Source organism: Mytilus californianus, unplaced genomic scaffold (genome assembly GCF_021869535.1).
Source record: "Mytilus californianus isolate M0D057914Y unplaced genomic scaffold, xbMytCali1.0.p SCAF_40, whole genome shotgun sequence".
Classification (NCBI taxonomy): domain Eukaryota; kingdom Metazoa; phylum Mollusca; class Bivalvia; order Mytilida; family Mytilidae; genus Mytilus; species Mytilus californianus.
The window spans coordinates 822,379-844,327 of NW_026262691.1; the positions used below are offsets into that span (position 1 = coordinate 822,379).

A 21,949-nucleotide genomic window follows, 5' to 3' on the forward strand; every position below is an offset into this window, starting at 1 on the left:
TGTTGGAACATTGTACTGTATTTGTATTCAATACATTAAATAGTTCTTGTGTTCACCTATAAAACAGTCCATTTCTATAGTTCAGTAAATATTTTTATCATGTGGAAATCTGTACGTCAGAAGTAGAAGGTTCGACAAAAATACATCAGATTGAATTATTTGATTGTTTAAGATTTGTTGTGTTGCCAATCTCCTTTTCTTGGTTTATTTCATCTTACAGAGTGATAACACATTTAACATGTCCTGGTGGAGTAATATCTCCAAATATAATTACTCACAAGAGAACAGAACTAAGCCAGTTGTATGGATTGATGGAAAAGACATGAAGATGAATTCTGCAGCAAATGTTAAAGACTACAATGACAATGATCAGCATCAGTTTTCAAATGGAAAAAAACATATGTATGGATAAGCTGATAAGAAGCACTTTTTTAAGTTATTACATAGTCTCTTTATGTGCTGAGAGTGATTTTATTCTATGTTTTTTAGTTAAAGTAATATATTTGGCCTAGGAAGTTGTACATACGTTATGACACACCCTCTAGTGTTGGTTAATATACATGTCAAGTATAAAGTATGAAATCATAACAGTTCTCAAGATATTGAGTGGACATGATCTGTACCCTAGGACATGGGGTTGTCAACTGAAACCAAAGTTTTTGACCTTGACCTTTGACCTAGGAAGTTGTACAAACATTATGACACATCCTCTGGTGTTGGTTAATATACATGTCAAGTATAAAGTATGAAATCATAACAGTTCTCAAGATATAGAGCTGACACGATCTTTACCATCGGACATGGGGTTGTCAACTGAAACTAAAGATTTTGAAATTGAACTTTGACGTAGAAAAAGGTACAAACATTATGACATACTCTCTGGTGTTGGTAAACATACATGTCAAGTATAAAGTATGAAATTATAATGGTTCTCTAGATATAGAGAAGACACAAATTGTTACAGACGGACAGACTGATCACTATGCATGGCCCTAACTATATAGAAAATATCCTTGATCTATCACAAGTAGTTTCTATCAAACTGATTTGAGCAGGAAAAAATCTTTAACATTCAAAATAGCTACTGTAAATTCAGAAATTATTGGGTGCATTTATTATTGCGATTTTGTCATTTTAGACTAAATGGGATTTTAATTTTTGCGATATTGAGAAAAAGCCAGTTTTATTCATATAAAAAAATTCAAAATGCATTAGTTTAAATTATTGCGATTATAACCCTGTCTCATTTTTCGCAACAATTCCTGAATTTACAGTAATTATTAATTATTTCAAAGTCACTGGACCATCCCCTAGGGGACAGGGCTTTAAAAAAATCAACAAACTTAAATGTACTGTCAGTAATGCAACTTTATAAAAATTATAGTTGCTCTGTTCCCATCAAACTGATTTAAGCAGAAAACTAAACATTAAAGATTACTTATTACTTTTGTTGCTGGACCATGACCTAGGGGACAGGACCTCAAATTTGTTGTCCAGCTGATATGTACTGATAGTAATGCAACTTTATAGAAAATATCACTATCTATTACAAGTAGTTTAATAATTGCGTCTAGCCAGACAAGACAAAATATGCCATAATGGAAATGATTTTTTTATTAGAATATCATTTACCTGTATGTTGTTGACATACGGCTGGTTTTCATCATCTCGATAGGAACCATTGACTTTGTAGTGTTGTAACCACTGTGTATGGTGCTGTAGGTCATTTCTCAACACTTTACACTCAAATTTAGCATCACTTCCAGCTTGAACTGTTTGATTGGTTGGTCCCACCACTAGGGGTTTTGTAATTATACTCACTGTAAATATATGAATAACAAAATAGAAATTAAAGAAACACAAATTTTCAAAAATAATAATCACTGTTTTTTTTTTTCATGGTAAAAATATTATCCTGTCTTTCTTGTATGAAAAAAATAAGATGCCAACAGACAACGATTGACTATAGACCAAATTATGAAGGCGACAGCAACTATTGGTCACTTAATTTCAAAATTTGCTTATATATAAGCCCAACCTTCATCCTGACAATTTTTGTCTTATCTTCATTTTAATCCTTTTAGACTCTGTGAGTAACAAAAGGCAGAATCATGGTAATCAGTTGGGCATCATATAAAAATGATTGACATAAAAACAATATCAAACTTGACTTTTCAATAAATTCAATGTTCTGAAGTAAACTGTAAAATAGGCAGTGCATTTTTAAAGTGTGCAACAATAGCATACTAAGATCTGCTTAAGATTCTTTAAATCGCTGTTAAAACATTTACATTCTTTTACACTGACCAGTAAATTTCAGTTGCCAGTAAATTTCAGTTGGCAGACATTTAATGAACCTTTTATTGTAATGAGTGGTTATCAAAGTAGGGTTGATTTGATAGTACATTACTTAATTCATCATGTCACTTTAATGACCCGAAATGTGACTTTTATGTGTGACTTTTTAAAGAAAAAAGGTCTGGTCAAAAAGATTGCATCAACATAAAAAAAATTCTGAATCATTTTAGGATAAAACACATTTTTTCTTGAGATTATTATGTGTAAACTGGGGCAATTAACTCACAAACAAAGTCTGTCAAAAGGACTTTTATGTAAAGTTTGTGAGTAAGCGACCCAGTTTACATATCATTCTATTACAGAAGCCTACAGCTTCTTGGTTAAAGATGAATATCTTATTCTACAGGCTAGTAACGACCTTGTTTTACAGTTGAGTGATTTTAAATCATAGTCACCTGTACAAATCCACTCATGTGTGCATATATAAACCTGTGCACACCTGTATTCTGTCTCATTTTATTCTAAGGCTAGAACGCCAAGTAGCGGCTGAAATTATGTCCATCTTAGCGTCTGGTGACGAAGCTAGTTTTTCTGGGTTCTCTGCAGTGGCTGAGTCAGTCCACATTTCACCACCCAAAAAGAGATAAATAATGTCGGCCGTGGTTCCCCCAGAAACTGTTAAGAAATTAAAGAAAACTAGCGCAAGTAAACAAAACAATGAAAGAGGCCAGGGTAAGGGAGCCGGCAAGAATAAGAAAGGTAAAGCTCCCAAAAAACGGGGAAATAATGCAACCTCTTCAGATAAAGAAAAAGAAAGAGAAGATGAGTTCAGAAGAATTTATTCTAAACTAGGACTTTTATTAGATAGTCAATTGCAAGTGGTATTTCTCTGAATTCCAAACGACGGTGCTCAGGATGCAGATTTTCTACTCTGCATGTGCAGTTTTCGCTCGCTAGGCAAATCTTGTGAATAGGTGATTTCTGGTGTAGAGCTGTCCTTGGAGTCTGAAATTGCCTGACCAAGTGGATAATGCTTTTCTCGAGTCGAAGTTTTTGGGGTTTCCATTAATGTATCAGGAGTTGGTTTTAGTACCTGTTTTGGGTCGAATGATGGTGGGGCAGGTACAGTCTTATAACAAAGGTCATCTTGTATAATCTTTGTTGTTTTGATGCCCTTGTCAGGAACATACTTCCTGGGAAACTTTCTGTTGCCTAAAGTCACTCTTCCAGAGCCATCAACCTTTACTGCATATTGATCAAATTGGCGGTCTTCAATGATGATGCCAGTTTTGTCCCATTTTAGTGAGTAATGTCCTATCTGGTTCTGAATACGCACACAATCACCAATGGCAAGTTGAGGTAGTCTTTTTGTGTGTTCCAATAAGCGTTTGCCCTGTTTGATGTGGCGGTTTCTTAAAGCTTCTTCACGGGCATCTAACGTTTCCCTCCAAGTATTGTGAGGAGAGTATCTTGCTGGCGGAATCGGAATGAAAATGAAATCCCTGATTGGATGACCAAAGACGCATATCGCAGGTGAAAGTTTTGTGTCTCTGTCAGGTGTATTTCTGTACAGTAGCATTGCCCGTTGAAATGCATCCGAGTCGAAGGCAGGTTATGAGTCCGGTTGCTCCATTTGATGATCTTTCAACAATTGGCCAGTTTTGAGTATCGGTCAACTATGACAAGGTAGCAAATCCCTTTGAATTAAAAGAAGTCAGAAGAGACGCATTGAAACGGGTAGTCTGGTGACATCAGAGGTGTGGGTGGAGCACTCGGGTTAGAAGGTGCTATCTGATTACAATGGTTGCATCCGGCTTGTGGGCTGAAATAGCGGGGTGATACCTGGCCAAAAAACCGATGAGTCTGCTCATTGCTGTTACTCCTTGATGGGCTGCGTGTAAAGCAGACAAAACTTCCTCTTGGAGACTGGGGGGAATGACGATTCTGTCCTTGTATATTATAACACCATCAATAGTGTAAAGGTGTTCATGGAATTGGAAGTATTCCCGCAGTTGTGGAGGAAATTCATGTCGAAATTCAAGATTATCAGACTCAATCAAGTTGATAAGTTCATTCATACTGTCATCACTTGCTGTAGCGGTACGAACTCTGTCCCAAGTAACAGATCTGACTGCAAGCGAATCAAGCGAGGATAGGCTGATATAAAGACACTGTTATCTATTTCAGTAGCATCTGAATCTAAATCTGAATGCTGTATATCTGATAAAAATGATGTGGCAGGTGGCAACGACATTGTACTATTCTTGATGGCTGCTATGTCATCTTAGAGAATAAGTTTTTCAGGATCCCCAGTTGGATGACATGACACACCGTCAGCGGCATGATGTTTGACACCTGGTACATGAATCATCCGGAAACAATATCTGAGTGTTTTCTCTTTCAAATTTCAAAGGCATGAAATCGAGATCGATGTCTTCTAAAGATCTGTCACTGAATATTTTCAGGAGGGGTTTATGGTCAACAGCTATAATAAGATCCTTGCATCCCAGTACAAAATACCTCATTTTGTCCAAAGCGTTGACAACGGCTAGAGCTTTGCCTTCTACTGGCGCATAACGGAATTCAGCTGGAGGTGTAAATCTACTCCCGACAAGCATTATCCGCCATCCTGTGTTACAACAGAATGGTTCACTTCCTATGTAGGAACAATGTTTCTGAAATAGCCAGAAGCCAATACCAGATTTTGACCAATCTGTAGCAAGGCATGTCGGTTTACTTTTATCAAAGATGCGAACGCCCTTTTCTATTTCGCTTATGATAGCAGCTTTTGATTCCTCGATCAGTCTGTTGATGTGTTCATCCCCGGAAAATGGTGTTCTGGGTTTCAATAATTGCCTGAAGAAAAGCTTCTTATCAGCCATGCTGAAGGCATAGGACACTTGATTAACGAGACCAAACCATGATCGTACATCCGTGATATTTCTAGGAGTTGGAAAATCTAGGATCGCTCTTAGGTATTTCATGCAAGGGCGGACAGTGTTGGACGTGTTTCAAATCCAGCGAATTCTACAACATCTTTGACCAAATATGAACTTCTCAGGATTAAGAGTAATGCCATGACAACCACATATATCGAGCTATTGTGCAGCTTGAAAAAAGCTTTCCCCAATTGAATCAGCCCATAGGAGGACGTCATCTACACATTTGGTTTTGTTCGGAATGTCGGCAACAACTTCATCATATCGTCTTGTATAGGCGTCGCCTGAAGCTATGTAACATTGGAGCAGTCTTGTAATGATATCTGCCCCAGGGAGTAATGAAGGTAGTCAGATGCAGATCCTCCTCAGGAATTGGCACACTATGATAGCTGTTCCAGGCGTCAAAAACGGTTTTCCTCTTTCCATTCAGTACTGATCTAGCCTGGTGAAAAGATGAAGGCGTATGGTGTGTTTCACGTGTTGCGTGCACATTAAGGGGTTGAAAATCAACTGTGCGACGTGGTTTTCCATTTTTCTTGGCACAAACGACCATTCTATGGCACCATGTGACAGGTTCCCCAACCGGAACATGTTCCAATACGCCAAGTCGGACATCTTGATCAAGACCAGCTTTGACTTCCTCTTTCCAGTGGATTGGTACTGGTACTGGAGTGTGCTGAGCAACGGGTTCAGCTTCGGGATCCACCATCAATCGCATTGGTGGTCCATCTCCATCAGTGGCAATGGTTGGTGATCACATATATTGATGGTACTAGATTTGTAATAGTCCATGAGAAATTGTTTTATTTTTGTGAGGTTGATTTAAGTTGCTGGATATGGTAACTTCATCGGAATTGGAGGCGGCAGCTTCCTTTGAGGACAATTACAGGTGGTATCTAGGCCATTAACACTTCCGATGTTGTTTGTGATGTTGTGAGGATTCTCAGTACCAGGAGTTGGTTGCTTCTCATCTATTTCACCAATTGTTGGGAAGCTGTCGGAGATCATTCGAAAAGCAATGCAAGCGTCTCTGATAACAAATAGCTTATCAGAGTTGTGAATAACATACGTCATTTGTCTTCATGTCTACCTTGATCATCTTTGCCGGATATTGCGGAGTATTGTTGCACCAAAGATCGTGATACCTTTGTTATTGGCAGCATGCATTTTCATAATGACAGGGATTAATTCAGTCTGATTTATTCCTAGTCGATGGATGACCTTGATACCGGCAAGGCAGCTCTGGCTCCCTGTATCCGCCATAGCAGAGATGGCAACAGTATTTGTCCTTTTTGTCATGTTGAAACCAAATGCTTCATAATCCTCAAAACAAGGTTGACGAATGGTTGTGGTTTCGATGCCTTGATGATCCAGGTATCTGACAGATTATCATAAAGATGATGGTCTATGGCTAGCGTTCTGCCATTTATTTTATGTGAATTGCTGGATATGCTACACAGTGAATCAAACACAGCACATTCACAATCGTCTGCATTAGGAGTAGCTGTACCAGTTTTTGATGATTTTTCCTTACTCCTACAAACCTTTTCAAAGTGGTGTTCACAGTTGCAGTATCCACACTTATGGCCATATGCAGGGCAATCTGACTTATGGAGACAATCTGATGCACTTTTGCTGTGTCCCTTTTTGCCACAATATGAACAAGCTTCATTTTTGTCCCTCACGGCTGTCTGCTTTGCCTTTTTATAAGAGCTGCTAGCTGCTTGAACTATTTGAGAATCAAGTAATCTAGATGCAGAACGTTTCCCTGAATCTTTTGCTTCAACGAATTGAGTGACTTAATTCTTCAAGGGTCATGTCTTGGTTTTTGTCACCGAGGAGGTCAAGTTGGATTTCTGGATCGGAAATGCCTCGTGCAAGAACGTCCCGAATAATGGTGTCTGTATAGTTCACATCTGTGTTTATACAAGTAGGGCACTTTATGAAGAATTTGCAAACACCGACTTGTCCTCGCAAACGTGCACAAAAACTACGTACTGGTTCGTCATGGTCTTGGCGCATATTATGAAGTGTGACTCTAGCCACCATCGTATTTTCCTCACGAACAGCAAGTTTCTTGATTGCGGCTAACACTTCTTGCACAGGTTTGTTTGTTAGACTACCCCCTGCTGATCGTGTCAAGTCCTTGTATAGCTGCTCATCACAGCATTCTAGAAGGTCAACTACCTTGTCACTGCCGGCAATTTTCGTTGCTTCAACATAATCGGACCACCGTGATTCAAAATATGTCCATTCTTCACTAGTTCCAGCTGTTGATATAACCAGTCTTTTCACTTTTTCTACTTTCACTGCTGTGACTGGTCCCGGAGCGTGTGCTGTGCTATGAACAGTGATGAGTACAGCAACGATTGCTGCATCAAGATCGTCAGTGATATATTCACATCCAGGTATAGGAAACTGTACTGCAGGCATTGTCGTTTAAGTGTTGTTCTCCACAGGTCTTGAGTAATCTTTGGCCGTGGTCATAAATAAGAACAATGTCTATTTATTCGTACAAGTCTTTAATGTAGAACAATGACACGGTCATCTGTAATGAAACATAAAACATTATTAGCATTAATAAGCACAGTTGAGTCCATAGTTATAAGAAACAAAAGTACATAGTCAATTATAACCCTCTAAAGGTGAAATTGATTTCAGTCAATATGACATTTTTGGCAACAATAACAATGCAGATGATGAGGTTGAGTTAGGGGAAAACAACGAGGAAGAGTTCGCTAATGCTATTCGTAAATTTTCGAAGATGATGACAAGTTTGGTGATGAAACACATAAGAGTATCGCTGCTCTTGTAAACGCTGTGACAAATCGTAAGTCTGTTATTACAGAAATAGCAAAGGATTATAAAGTTCCTTCAAATAGTAAGTCATTGGCACCTCCAAAGGTTAATCCTGAGATTTGGCATCTATTGAATCGCCAAGCCAGAAGTGATGATTTGTCTTTTCAAACAATACAAAGGATCCTGGGTTTTGGCATTGTACCAGTACTGCTAACTGCAGAGGCACTGACTAAACCAGATGCAGTAAAAACGGTGGCTAAAATGAGAGTCAACATTAATGCCCTGTCAATGCTATGTGCAGCATTTTTTGAAATAACATATGTTAGACGCATGACACTGAAAAATAATATGGATCAGAAGTACCATCAACTGTGTACAAGACATTTAGACGTTACGGAATATTTGTTCAGAGATGATGTGTCCAAAAAAGTGAAAGATATTAATGATTCCCAGAAGATGAAGGGAGTTGTAAATACAGCTACTTCAAACAAGAGGCTCTCAAGAGCCTGAATCGCTTACCTGTATTTCACAGGAGAAGATTTTTAAATGTTAGCAAACTTGATGAACAAATTGTGTAAAATTGTCTTTAAAGGGCAATAACTCCTTAAGGGGTCAATTGACAATTTTGGTCATATTAACTTTTTTGTAGATCTTACTTTGCTGAACATTATTGCTGCTTACAGTTTATTATCTATAATAATATTCAAAATAATAACAAAAAACAGTTTGACTGCAAAATTTTGTTAAAACTACCGATTCGGTGGCAGCAACCCAACAATGGGTTGTTCGATTCGTCTGATAATTTCAGGGCCGATAGATCTTGATCAATTATACAATTTTACCCCATGTCGCATTTGCTCTAACAGACTTAGTTTTTGAGATATAAGCCAAAAACTGCATTTGACCCTTATGTTCCAATTTTGGCCATGGCGGCCATGTTTGTCAATGGATACAAACTTTGGTTACAATTTATAAACAAGATACCCTAAGGAACATTTAGTTAAAGTTTGAAGGTAATTGGCCCAGTAGTTTCAGAGGAGAAGATTTTTAAATGTTAGCAAACTTGATGAACAAATTGTGTAAAATTGTCTTTAAAGGGCAATAACTCCTTAAGGGGTCAATTGACAATTATGGTTATATTAACTTTTTTGTAGATCATACTTTGCTGAACATTATTGCTGCTTACAGTTTATATATATCTATAATAATATTCAAAATAATAACAAAAAACTGCAAAATTTTGTTAAAACTACCAATTCGGTGGCAGCAACCCAACAATGGGTTGTTCGATTCGTCTGAAAATTTCAGGGCTGATAGATCTTGACCAATTAAACAATTTTACCCTGTCTTATTTGCTCTAAAAGATTTAGTTTTTGAGATATAAGTCAAAAACTGCATTTGACCCTTATGTTCTATTTTTAGCCATAGCGGCCATGTTTGTCGATGGATCAAAATTTAGAATAAAATTTATAAACTAGATACCCTAAGGAACATTTAGTTAAAGTTTGAAGGTATTTGGCCCAGTAGTTTCAGAGGAGAAGATTTTTTAAATAGTTTACGACGACAGACAACGACGACAGACGACGGACGACAAGTGATGGCATAAGCTCACATGGAGCCCTTCGGGCCCCGGTGAGCTAAAAACTGGAGACAAGGGGGTTGCCCCCCCCCCCAGGTATAAACAATCAGCAATTATGGCCAAAGAGGCATGAGAAACTCCCGCTACAGAGGGAGAGCTGGTTCAAAAACCAAAGAAGCAGGAGATATTAGAGGTAAATAACCTATCTTGCACTTTTATAGCTGGGTCTATTTGTTTTGGTTTACAAAATTGGGAAAAAATATCATACGATCCTTGGATTCTTAGTCTAGTTCAAAACAGTTATAAAATTGAATTTGAAAATAAACCGGTTCAATTTTTTATGCCAAAATTTATGAAGTTTGACAAAACTGAAACAGAACTAATTGATAATGAAATTCAAATCTTATTGTCAAAAAGTGCAATACAAATTTCAAAACATGAGAAAGATGAATTTATATAAAATATTTGTCTTGTTCAGAAGAAGAATGGAAAATATAGGCCTGTAATAAATTTGAAAGGTCTGAATCAATATGTGAAATATTTCCATTTCAAACAGGAAAATTTACAGTTTGTTTTGTTGAATATTAGAAAGAATGATTATCTTATATCAATTGATTTATGCGATGCATATTTTTCAATTTCAATGAACAAAAAATGTAGAAAATATTTGAAATTTGTTTGGAAAGATCAGATTTATGAATTTACTTGTCTTTGTTTTGGGTTAGCAATTAAAGTGCACCTAGAATTTTTACAAAACTTATGAAAGTAGTTTTTTCTCATATAAGAAACCAAATAAAGAAAAATCAGTCTTCATTCCAACACAGAGAATAATTTTTCTAGGATATTTGATTGATTCTGTGCAATTTAAAGTGTTTCTGACAGAAGAAAAAATACAAAAGATTTTGAAAAGTGCAAACAAAATCTATAGTTTATACAATCCTGTTATCAGGGAAGTAAGTTCTTTAATAGGTTTATTTACTTCAGCTTCATGTGCAGTTTTATTAGCACCAATTTTTCATAGAAATTTAGATATTGAGAAAACTTTAGCTCTGAGCAATAACAATGACAATTATGATGTTATCATGAGTCTCTCTGAAAATTCAAGAAATGAAATTTTATGGTGGATTAAAAATGTAGCTAGGAATGAAGGAAAAAGTATAAGCTTTGGCACTCCTACTGAGTATATTGAAACTGATGCTTCTAAAATTGGATGGGGAGCCGTTTATGGAAAAAATGAGACTCAAGGAAGATGGATGAAATCTGAAAGCATTTCAAACATTAATATATTAGAACTTTTAGCTATAAAATATGCACTTTTTTCATTAGGAAAAAAAAAAATTTCAAATTCTCATATTTGTATTAAATCTGATAGTTCTACAGCAGTTCAATATATAAATAACATGGGAGGTGCAGGTGTTGTAGCACTGTTGGAAGTAATAAGAGAAATATGGTTCTGGGCTGCTGATAGAAACAATTTTATTACAGCAGTCCATATTGCAGGGAAAGATAATATTACTCCTGATCAGTTGTCAAGAAATTTTAGTGACTCTTCTGAATGGAAGTTGAAAGAAAATATATTTAGAAATGTTTGTGGGCATTTCTTTCAACCAAATATTGATTTAATTGCTTCTAGACTTAATAAACAGTTAAGTAGATATGTCTCATGGTTTCCCGATCCAGAGGCTATGGCTTCTGATGCTTTTTCTTGGAAGAATTATTTACCATATGTTTTTCCTCCTTTCAGTATCATAGCAAGAATTTTGAGCAAGATAGAAGAGGAACAGATGAGAATGGTTTTAATGATAGTTCCAATATGGCCATCCCAACCTTGGTTTCCAAGGTTATTGAATTGTTTGGTCGACTATCCTGTTATTCTCCCTTTTTGTCAAGATCTTTTAAGACTTGTACACAACAATCAAAAGCACCCGCTATACATGAGAAAGTTATTCCTAGTCGCTTGTGTAGTATCAGGCATTCCCTCCAAAAGAAGGGAATTTCAAAATCAGCTGGAAACATCATCACTCAGTCATGGAGAGTCTCTACCTTGCGACAATATGAATATAGTTGGCGGAAATGGTATCTTTGGTGTAATACACAAAAAATCAATACCACTTCACCAAATGAAGTACAAGTATTAAATTTTCTTGCTAGACTCTATGATGATGGCAAATCTTATAGTTGCATTAATATGAATAAATGTTCTATTGGCCAGACTCTGGCATCAATTGGTTGTAATACAGTAATCAATAGTAATCTCATTTCCAGATTTATGAAAGGAATTTTTAACGCAAGACCACCTTTGCCTAAATATTCCATCACATGGGATGTTGGTAAAGTTGTTCGTTATTTAGAAACTTTATTTCCAATGGAAAGTTTAAGTCTCAAGATGTTAACTTTAAAAAATGCAGCTTTATTAGCTTTAGCTACTGCTCAAAGAGCTAAAAAAATGACAAAATTGAATTTGAATTACATGGATACATCTAGTAAAACTGTCGTTTTTACTATGAACTGTTTACAAAAAACAGACAAAATTGGTAGAATTAACCCAGAAATAACTCTGGATGCATACAAGAAAAAAGAACTTTGTCCAGTATACACATTAAAATATTATTTGAAGGCTACCAAAAAATTGCGCAAGGATGATTATCTCCTGGTATCTTTTAGAACATGGCCTAAAATATCAACCTCAACTTTAGCTAGATGCTTAAAAATTGTCTTGACTTCATCTTGTATTGATGTTACAAAATTTCAGGCACATTCTTTCAGAGGCGCCTCTACATCTGCAGCTTTTAGTTCTGGTATCACTCAAGATACAATTATGAAAACAGCAAATTGGAAATCTGCAAAAACATTTAAATTTTATCTAAGAGAGGTTGAAGCTAAAGGAGGTGTTAAGACATGTAAAAAGAAATTTATCAATGCTGTTTTGTCTGTTTAATGACAACCTAAATAATATTTTACAGGAGTTCCATTATTTACAGAAACCAGTAACATTGTGGATTGACCAGAGCTGTCGATTTTCCTGGATTTGTGTTGTGTTGGATATATGAATGAACTTTATGGACTTTGTGTCATGATGGAAATGTGAATAATTTGATTATGTTGATGGAAAGATGAACTTTCATTAATTTTCGTGATTATGATACAGACAATTATAGAAAATTTTATATTATTGAAACATTTTATGACAGCAAATTGGATGTTTCAAATCTTTAATTTTGTGGCCATTTTTATCTCATTTAATTGATTTTCTTTACTTTAAAGATTCATCTTTAACCAAGAAGCTGTAGGCTTCTGTAATAGAATGGTCCATCATCCAAGCATCCATAGGATGTGATGGGTGATAGACATTCTGAAAGGAAGCCGAAGGCTTAGCAGGTTAAAGACCCGCCCTTGATTTATGGCCCATCCATATTATATACAATTAAATGAGTTTTTGTCTCTCATCCTTTTTCGTGATACTTTAAAATGAGACAGAATACAGGTGTGCACGGGATTATATATGCACGCATGAGTGGATTTGTACAGGTGACTCAGACTAATGATTTAAAATCACTTAACTGTAAAACAAGGTAGTTACTAGCCTGTAGAATAAGATATTCATCTTTAACCCGCAAACCCCTTCGGCTTCCTTACGGAATGTCCATCATCCATCACATCCTATGGATGCTTGGATGATGGACCATTAACCTCTAGAAAAAATGTAATTAATCCTAATAATTCTAAACCAGAACAGTTGCAATTCTTAATTTACAATTTTTGGTACATTGGCTTCTAGTAATCATTATTAAAAATGCACAATTGACATTTTGAAACTAGGAAGTAAGCCGCCTGATATTGACTTTTTTAATCCATTAATGATCGATCAATGCAATAGAATTTTAATATCAAATATATAACACCTACCTCTAAAACTTGGATATCATTTAAATTGGAAGCGTACAAGAAACGGAGTAATATTCATGTTGAGAGTTTTCATTCATATGTCGTCAGGCTTTCCCATGACTTTAATAAGCCAAGCTCATTCATGAAATTTCGCTGAATTTTATTTTATTGTAATTTTATACATTTTCTAAGCTTAAATGCATATTTTTGTTTTATTATTCATAAGAAAAGAAATAACGGAAATAATAAGTATTTGTTTTTTGCAATCTAAATTTGATTGATCCCCTTGAAATTCTTGATCCCATGTATCTGTATTGCGCATGAATAGATCATAATGAAGGTTACAGAAGTAGTTTTGGCAACATGATCTATGGAAGTGTAAACCAAAAGAAAAAATGCTAACAGACCAATCCAATTCAAGTATTTATAGATATGCAAAGCATATAAGAATTATGTTAAAATGGCAAACCGAAGTCATATGTCAGGTTCAGGCTTGTAATTCAGTGGTTATCATTTGTTGCTATTTATCATATTTGTTTTTTGTTAATTATTTCTAACATAATAAAATAGTTTTCTCATTTGAATTGTTTTTTACATTTTGTCATTTTGGGGCCTTTTATAGCTGACTATGCAGTATGGGTTTTGTTCATCGTTGAAGGCAGTACGGTTACTTAAGTTGTTAATCCTATATGTCACTTGGTCTCTTGTGGAGAGTTGTTTCATTGGCAATTGTACTACATCTTCTTATTTTTATATAAAGGCACAAGAAGTCAAAAATGTAATTTATCGCACAAGTCGGAACAATATGACTGTTTCGGAAGCCCTGTCACTAATTTTATTGAATCTATATTTATCTAATCATTATTCAAATTAAAAAAATTTGTAAACAACTCTATCAAAAAAGAATTTTCAATTTATCTTAGGCATATGGTACATACATTCAGTTATAGATTGAAAATTGCAATTGTTTGTATATATACTAATATACTGCAGCTGTGCTATTTGCACAGTCAAATTGCATTGACCATATAATCATTTGTGATATAGTCACTGACCATATATCGCCTTGTTTAGGACAATGACAATGCGTCTCCATAGAGATTAATTTATGAAGCCAATAAAACATAAGGGGTTGCAGAAATTTTACGTCTTATTGATGGTTTTTGAACAGATATATCATGTTATGGAGGGGTATTTGGGAAAAATACCAGTCGAGGGAGTGTTACATGTAAATTTCCCGAGTCGCTAGGCAAGGGAAATTTGGTCCCAAGACTGGTATTTTTCCCAAATACCCCTCCATAACATGATATATCTGTTTAATTACCTGATTACACTGAATAGATTTTGATTGAAACTCTCTGTACTGGTAAAAGAAATATTTTTTTTTACTAGTAAGCTGTAATCCATAAACATGTTAATGCATAATCTTGTGGATAAGTAGAAACTATCATAATACCGCGGGAATTATACATGTACTTATACGCGTTAGCGCTGTCTTTATGTACCGTCATTTCATTTGAGACAGTTACAGGAGTTGCAGAATAGAAAGAATGACCATACATTGCATGTCCCTTAATATAAAGTTTATTTGTACTCAGCTTAAAACAGGAAAGAAATGCTCGGCACAGCTTCGCTTTCTATCTGTTTCTAAGCCTTGTACAAATAAAATTTTATATTAAGAGACAATGTATGGTTGTTCTAATTATTTCATGTGCAACATTTAATCTTTAAAAATAATTGTCAAAAATAAAAACTCTACAAATCAGCTTTTTTCTATTTCATACCAAATATTTATGGAATTTGTTATTTAATTGACACCATCAACATCTGTAGTTATCAAAAGTGTCAATCATCTAGATCTGCAATTCAAAATACTACCTAGATTCCAGAAAATACTGCTATTTTATTTCTCAATAAAATGTATTCATTCAAATTTCACATACTTAACACTTCAAGTTTGAAGGTAAAATTCAATTTTCCATGTTCGTTCTCTAGCACACATGTATAGTTTCCTTCATCAGATTTAAGAAGTCTAGCTATCTTGAGTTTATTTTTTCTTATGTTGTACTGAAAATATACATAATTCATTAAATCTGTAACATATCAAGAATAAAACTTTTTTTTGTAGACATTTTGTAAACAAAACAATTTTATTTTCAATTCAATTTATTTTTACTATGCCAATTTCCATATATTGAGGTACTGTAAATTCAGAAATTATTGCGATGTTTTTATTATTGCGAAAAATGCAAAAGGGTTATAATCGCAATAATTTAAACTAATGCATTTTGAAATTTTTAATATGAATTAAATAGGATTTTTCTCAATATCGCAAAAATTAAAATCGCATTTTAGTCTAAAATGACAAAATCGCAATAATAAATGCACACAATAATTTCTGAATTTACAGTATACTATTAATATAATAACATTTGAAGATCCATGATTGCTTTGCATTTAATTTTGTATTTTTTTAAAAAATTTTTGGCCTTGCATCTTTCATTCATATTCTTACATTCCTTGTAATCACTTATTTCAACTTATCAAAATCTTCCATTGATGTTTATATTCAAAGCAAACAACCATAATTCCTATATGCAGTATGACGGTTCCTTCATTGAATCTCCCTATTAAACAAATCAAATTAAGTCGCATTCACCTCAAAACAAGGACTTATTTGAATCTGGAATAATTTCGAATTCTGGAAAATTGATGAGAAATTTATGAATGAAAACTAACCAAACTTAATAGGGTTAAGCCATGCGCGCATGGCTAAGGGGGTTAATTAGTTCATACTGAAATGATAGTGAAAGTAAAATTAACCATAGCCGCATGGCTAACCCTATTTAGTTGGGTTAGTTTTCATCATATATTTCTAATCAATTTTCCAGAATTCAAAATTATTCCAGATTCAAAAAATGTTTCAATAAGATTGCACCAAATCTATGTATAAATTTTAAAGCTATTAAAGACCATGTGTTTAGTAAAACATCCATTCCAGCAGTGCCTTCGGTTCATAGAGTATACATATATCACCAATTTGATATGATATTCCAGCGCTTGCATTACCTATCATGATTTTTCCTGTGAGACTGGGAGTATTGATCCCTGCTTCCTTAACAGAAAGCTACGCTGAAAGGCCGATATTTGCAATTGCCGAAAATCAATGTGACCATAATGAGAGATGCTTCAATGACAGGTTATTGGGGTCACATGGGCGAATCATTTGAATCAGGAAAAGGTTTGTCTTACAGAATGGTCTTTGAACAAGACAATAGTACAGCAGTCATTTCAGATTTGGGGAACCCCATTGATAGATTTGCTTGCATCATGGGAAAATCGCCAGACAGAAATATTTTGCACCTGGATTCCTCATCCCAATGCTTTGGCCTTATATGCTCTGACAATTCCTTGGGAGAACATGTACCCAAAGTTTTACCTGAATGGAACTTAGAATTATTGTTACAGGCTCTTGAAATATATATGGAAGTTTTCAACGATCTTGACTGGCTATACAGCCCTTGCAGGGCTCTTGAAAAGAATTACCATTTGAGCCTTATATATGCAGGAAGTTGATTTAAAGTATGTAACTTTAAAAACAGTATTTTTAGTTGCCATAACTACATTTAGAAGATGTAGTGATTTACAAAGCCTCTGTATTGATGACAAGTCAATGAGAGTTCAGAGTAAGGGTATGACTTTTGTTAGACATGGCTTAGCCAAGCAAGATCGACAAAAGCATTTGGAGAAAAATTAGTTGTACCTAGTTTTCCAGAATAGGATGTTAGCATACAAATTCATTTATTTGTATGGTATTTTATTGTTTATTTGCAGTTCAACATGTTGCTGTATACAGATGTAAATGTTGGGTTTTTGTTATGGTGATATTATTATATCATGTTCGATAGAAATATTGTAAGTGGATTTTTTTCTTGAAGAGAAGGAAATTCATCCACCACTGATTTGAAATCAGTGAGTATGTTCTAGTTACTGTAAATTCAGAAATTATTGTGATGTTTTTATTATTGCCAAAAATGCGACAGGGTTATCATCGCAATAATTAAAACTCACATTTTGAAACTTTATATATGAATCAAACAGGATTTTTCTGAATATTGCAAAAATTAAAATCGCATTTTAGTCTAAAATGACAAAATTGCAATAATAAATGCACGCAATAATTTCTGAATTTACCGTAAATCAATGTCAATTTTCACTGGTAGGTATTATGAATATTATTAACAAGAGTGCACACGCTGAAATGTCTCGCCTTCTTTACTAATCATTGATATTATGTTGATAGTCCTAAATATAAAGCTTTATTACAACTGTCACATAAATTAAACATTAACCAAGTAAACTAAACATTGACCAATGAACCATGAAATGAGGTCAAGGTCAGATGAACCATGCTAGGCAGGCATGTACAGCTAACAATTCTTCCATACAACATATAGTTGACCTATTGCTTATAGTTTAAGAAAAACAGACCAAAACACAAAAACTTAACACTGAGCAATGAACCTTGAAAATGAGGTCAAGGTCAAATAAAAGCTGCGTGACTGACATATAGATCATAAAATATTTCCATACACCAAATATAGTTGAACTATTGCATATAGTATTAGAAAAAAATACCAAAACTCAAAAACTTAACTTTGACCACTGAACCAAGAAAATGAGGTCAAGGTCAGATGACACCTGCCAGCTAGACATGTACACCTTACAATCATTCCATAGACCTATTGCATACAGCATAAGAAAAACAGACCAAAACACAAAAACTTAACTATGACCACTGAATCATGAAAATGAGGTCAAGGTCAGATGACACCTGCCAGTTGGACATGTACACCTTACAGTCCTTCCATACACCGAATATGCTAGACCTATTGCTTATAGAATCTGAGATATGGACTTGACCACCAAAACTTAACCTTGTTCACTGATCCATGAAATGAGGTAAAGGTCAAGTGAAATCTGTCTGACGGGCATGAGGACCTTGCAAGGTACGCACATACCAAATATAGTTATCCTATTACTTATAATAAGAGAGAATTTAACATTACAAATAATCTTAACTTTTTTTTTCAAGTAGTCACTGAACCATGAAAATGAGGTCAAGGACATTGGACATGTGACTAACGGAAACTTCGTAACATGAGGCATCCATACACAAAGTATGAAGCATCCAGATCTTCCACCTTCTAAAATATAAAGCTTTTAAGAAGTTAGCTAACGCCGCCACCGCCGCCGTAGCCACCGCCGCTGGATCACTATCCCTATGTCGAGCTTTCTGCGACAAAAGTCGCAGGCTCGACAAAAATGGAGCAATTTGTTCCCAAGTTGAGATTTTTAATAATAGAGTTATACCTATCAATGAAGGGGTCACCACCATCCCAGAGATGAATTTCTAGATATGTGTATATTGAAGGAACATGACAAAAATCAAAACTGGTTAGAATACCTGTATGACTATACAGTAACCTGATTTGGGTTGTGTTACACAGGTAGGGTGATCCAATATCCTATTATGTTTTAATTCAAGATCACCTAGATGTTTGTGATGAGATCAAGTTAACCAGCGTTTTGCATTTGCGCTTATATATGCATTTCATTTGCACTGATTTTTTCTTTCACTTGCGCTGATTTTTTCTTTCATTTTATCTGATTGTGTATAGGTTGTTTACAGGTGAATGTTATTTCTTATTTATCATTACATGTATAAACACCTCTTCTGTTATAAGTAACAGCCTGGATTTTCTCGATGATACCCATAAAGTTATATGTTAGGGTGGTGCAAATATGAGTGTTTCTTGTAATGCAAATGAAACAATTCTGGACTGTTATTCATCCTTTAACAGTTTTCAACGAGTTTCAGACATAATTTCAAACGTGAAGCAGTCATTGAATTCAACAGGGGGAAGGAATGGTAGCCTGAAAAATTACGATAGCCATTTACCAGTGTCACTTGATTTGTCTTTATACTCAGTACTTAGCCCAACAGACTGGACTTTCCTCCACCATTTCTGAGCCAGAAGAAAACGCCAACAATCTATGTGCAGGGGACAACCGTTATATACATGTCATAATTGACAATTCATAACATATGTACAACTGGCTAAAAGAAGGGGTTTATATTGATAAATAAACTAGAGGCTCTCAAGAGCCTGTGTCGCTCACCTGTATTTACTGATGCTTTGGAAATCATGTAAAATAAGGTTAAAATCATAATTAATAGTATTAGATATTAGACATTATAATGATATCTAAGATAATAACAAAAAACTGCAAAATTTCTGTAAAATTACTAACTCATGGGCAGCAACCCAACAACGGGTTGTCTGATTCGTCTGAAAATTTCAGGGCAGATAAATCTAAATCTGATGAACATTTATGCCACCTGTCAGATTTGCTCTTAATGCTTTAGTTTCAGAGATATAAACCAAAAACTGCATTTTACCCCTATGTTCTATTTTTAACCATGTCGGCCATGATGGTTGGAAGGCGGGGTCATGGAACAAATTTTTTAAACTAGATACCCTAATAATGATAAAGGCCAAGTATGGTTAAATTTGTCTCAGTAGTTTCAGAGAAGAAGATTTTTGTAAAAGATTACAAAAATTTACGAAAAATTGTTAAAAATTGACTATAAAGGGCAATAACTCCTAAAGGGGTCGACTGACAATTTTGGTCATGACAACTTATTTGTAGATCTTACTTTGCTAAACATTATTGCTGTTTACAATTTATTTCTATCTATAATAATATTCAAGATAATAACCAAAAACTGCAAAATTTCCTTAAAATTACCTATTCAGGGGCAGCAACCCAACAACGGGTTGTAAGATTTGTCTAAAAATTTCAGGGCTGATAGATCTTGACCTGATAATCAGTTTTACCTAAGTCAGATTTACTCTAAATGCTTTGGTTTCAGAGATATTTATATAAGCCAAAATCTATATTTTACCCCTATGTTCTATTTTTAGCCATGGCGGCCATCTTGGTTGGTTGGCGGGGTCATTGGACACATTTTTTAAACTAGATACCCTAATGATGATTGTGGCAAAGTTTGGTTAAATTTGGCCCAGTGGTTTCAGAGGAGAAGATTTTTGTAAAAGCTAACTACGAAGGACGACGACGAGGGACAACGGACGACGGACGCCAAGAAAAGCTCACTTGGCCCTTCAGGCTAGGTGAGCTAAAAATAACATTTACTTGTAATTCAACTGTGCACAATCGGCGCAAATGAAAGAATCAAATCGACGCAAATGAAAGAATCAAATTGGCACAAATGAAAGATCGAAACTTTTTTAAATTGGCGCAAATGTCATAGGCCCATAGTTAACGTGAATTATATTCTAATTTAATTAATGTCAATTTTCACATTATATTGAACTCTATTATTAAAAATCTCAACTTGGGAACGAATTGTTCTATTTTTTGCATACATTTTTAGAATGAAATGCTTCCACGCTTCATACAAAATGTACTTTGGTCAACATGAGTGAAATGATGTGGGTCACAGAAAAAGCAGATTCTGATTACGATTCTGGATCACCTGACATCACACAGCTTTTTGGTAGAGCTCATGTTGCGCAGTCTTTAGTTTCAATGTGTTCTTTTGTGGACTGCTGTTTCTATTATTATTATTATTATTTTTTTTTTCCATGGCTTTGTAAGTTTGTTTCTAGCATATGAGGTTGAATGTCTCTTTGGTATGTTCCACCTCAGACTATCAGAATAACCAAATAATTATGACTTAAATAAAAATGTTTATATGGGGATTAATTGACATTATATTTATAAATTCAGGTGCACCTCTTCACTCTACTTCAAATTTTCATGTCATTATTTCTTGTATAACAATATATATCAAACTGTCTCTATTTACCATTTGTAAAAGTCATTGCCAAAGTTAAAGTTCCACATGGCTTAAATGAAAAGTTTTGCTCTGTCCATGCTTATCATTTTGGTCTTAAAGTACTTAACTTTTTAATGTATTATTTCAATTATTTTTTCTCGTGTCACTTACCTGTCCTCCCTTCACACCAGGGTCAATGTACTGTTTGTTTTTATACCACTTAATGGTAGGTTTTGGTTTTCCACAAGCAACACATTTAATTTCCACAGGAGACATTTCTGGTCTGGCAATCCACTCCCCATTGGTTTTATCTTTAAAAACTGGTGGACCCGTGCCAGACAGACATAAACAGCGTACAATCCTTCAATACAACAGTTATAGTTGACCTAAATTGCATATAGTTTAAGAAAAACAGACCAAAACACAAAATTTTAACACTGAGCAATGAACCATGAAAATGAGGTCAAGATCACATAAAACCTGTGAGACTGACATGTATATCATAAAATATTTCCATACACCAATAAAGTTGACTTATTGTATTTAGTATTAGAAACAAGAGGCTCTCAAGAGCCTGAATCGCTC

At 34.8% G+C, this 21,949-nt stretch overlaps 1 protein-coding gene across 1 annotated transcript in view; it reads right to left on the reverse strand.

Annotated features, from left to right (window-relative positions):
* The window catches only part of LOC127699758 (fibroblast growth factor receptor 2-like), a gene marked incomplete at its 5' end in the record, with an annotated part of 55,038 nt that extends 33,320 nt beyond the window's left edge, over nt 1-21,718 (reverse strand). Inside the window, 4 exons of the mRNA XM_052203065.1 lie at nt 1,633-1,820; nt 6,694-6,966; nt 15,444-15,567; nt 21,536-21,718. Coding sequence (XP_052059025.1) covers nt 1,633-1,820; nt 6,694-6,966; nt 15,444-15,567; nt 21,536-21,718 — 768 coding nt within the window. The remainder of the gene's footprint in view (nt 1-1,632; nt 1,821-6,693; nt 6,967-15,443; nt 15,568-21,535) is intronic.
* Between the last annotated feature and the right edge of the window lie 231 nt (nt 21,719-21,949).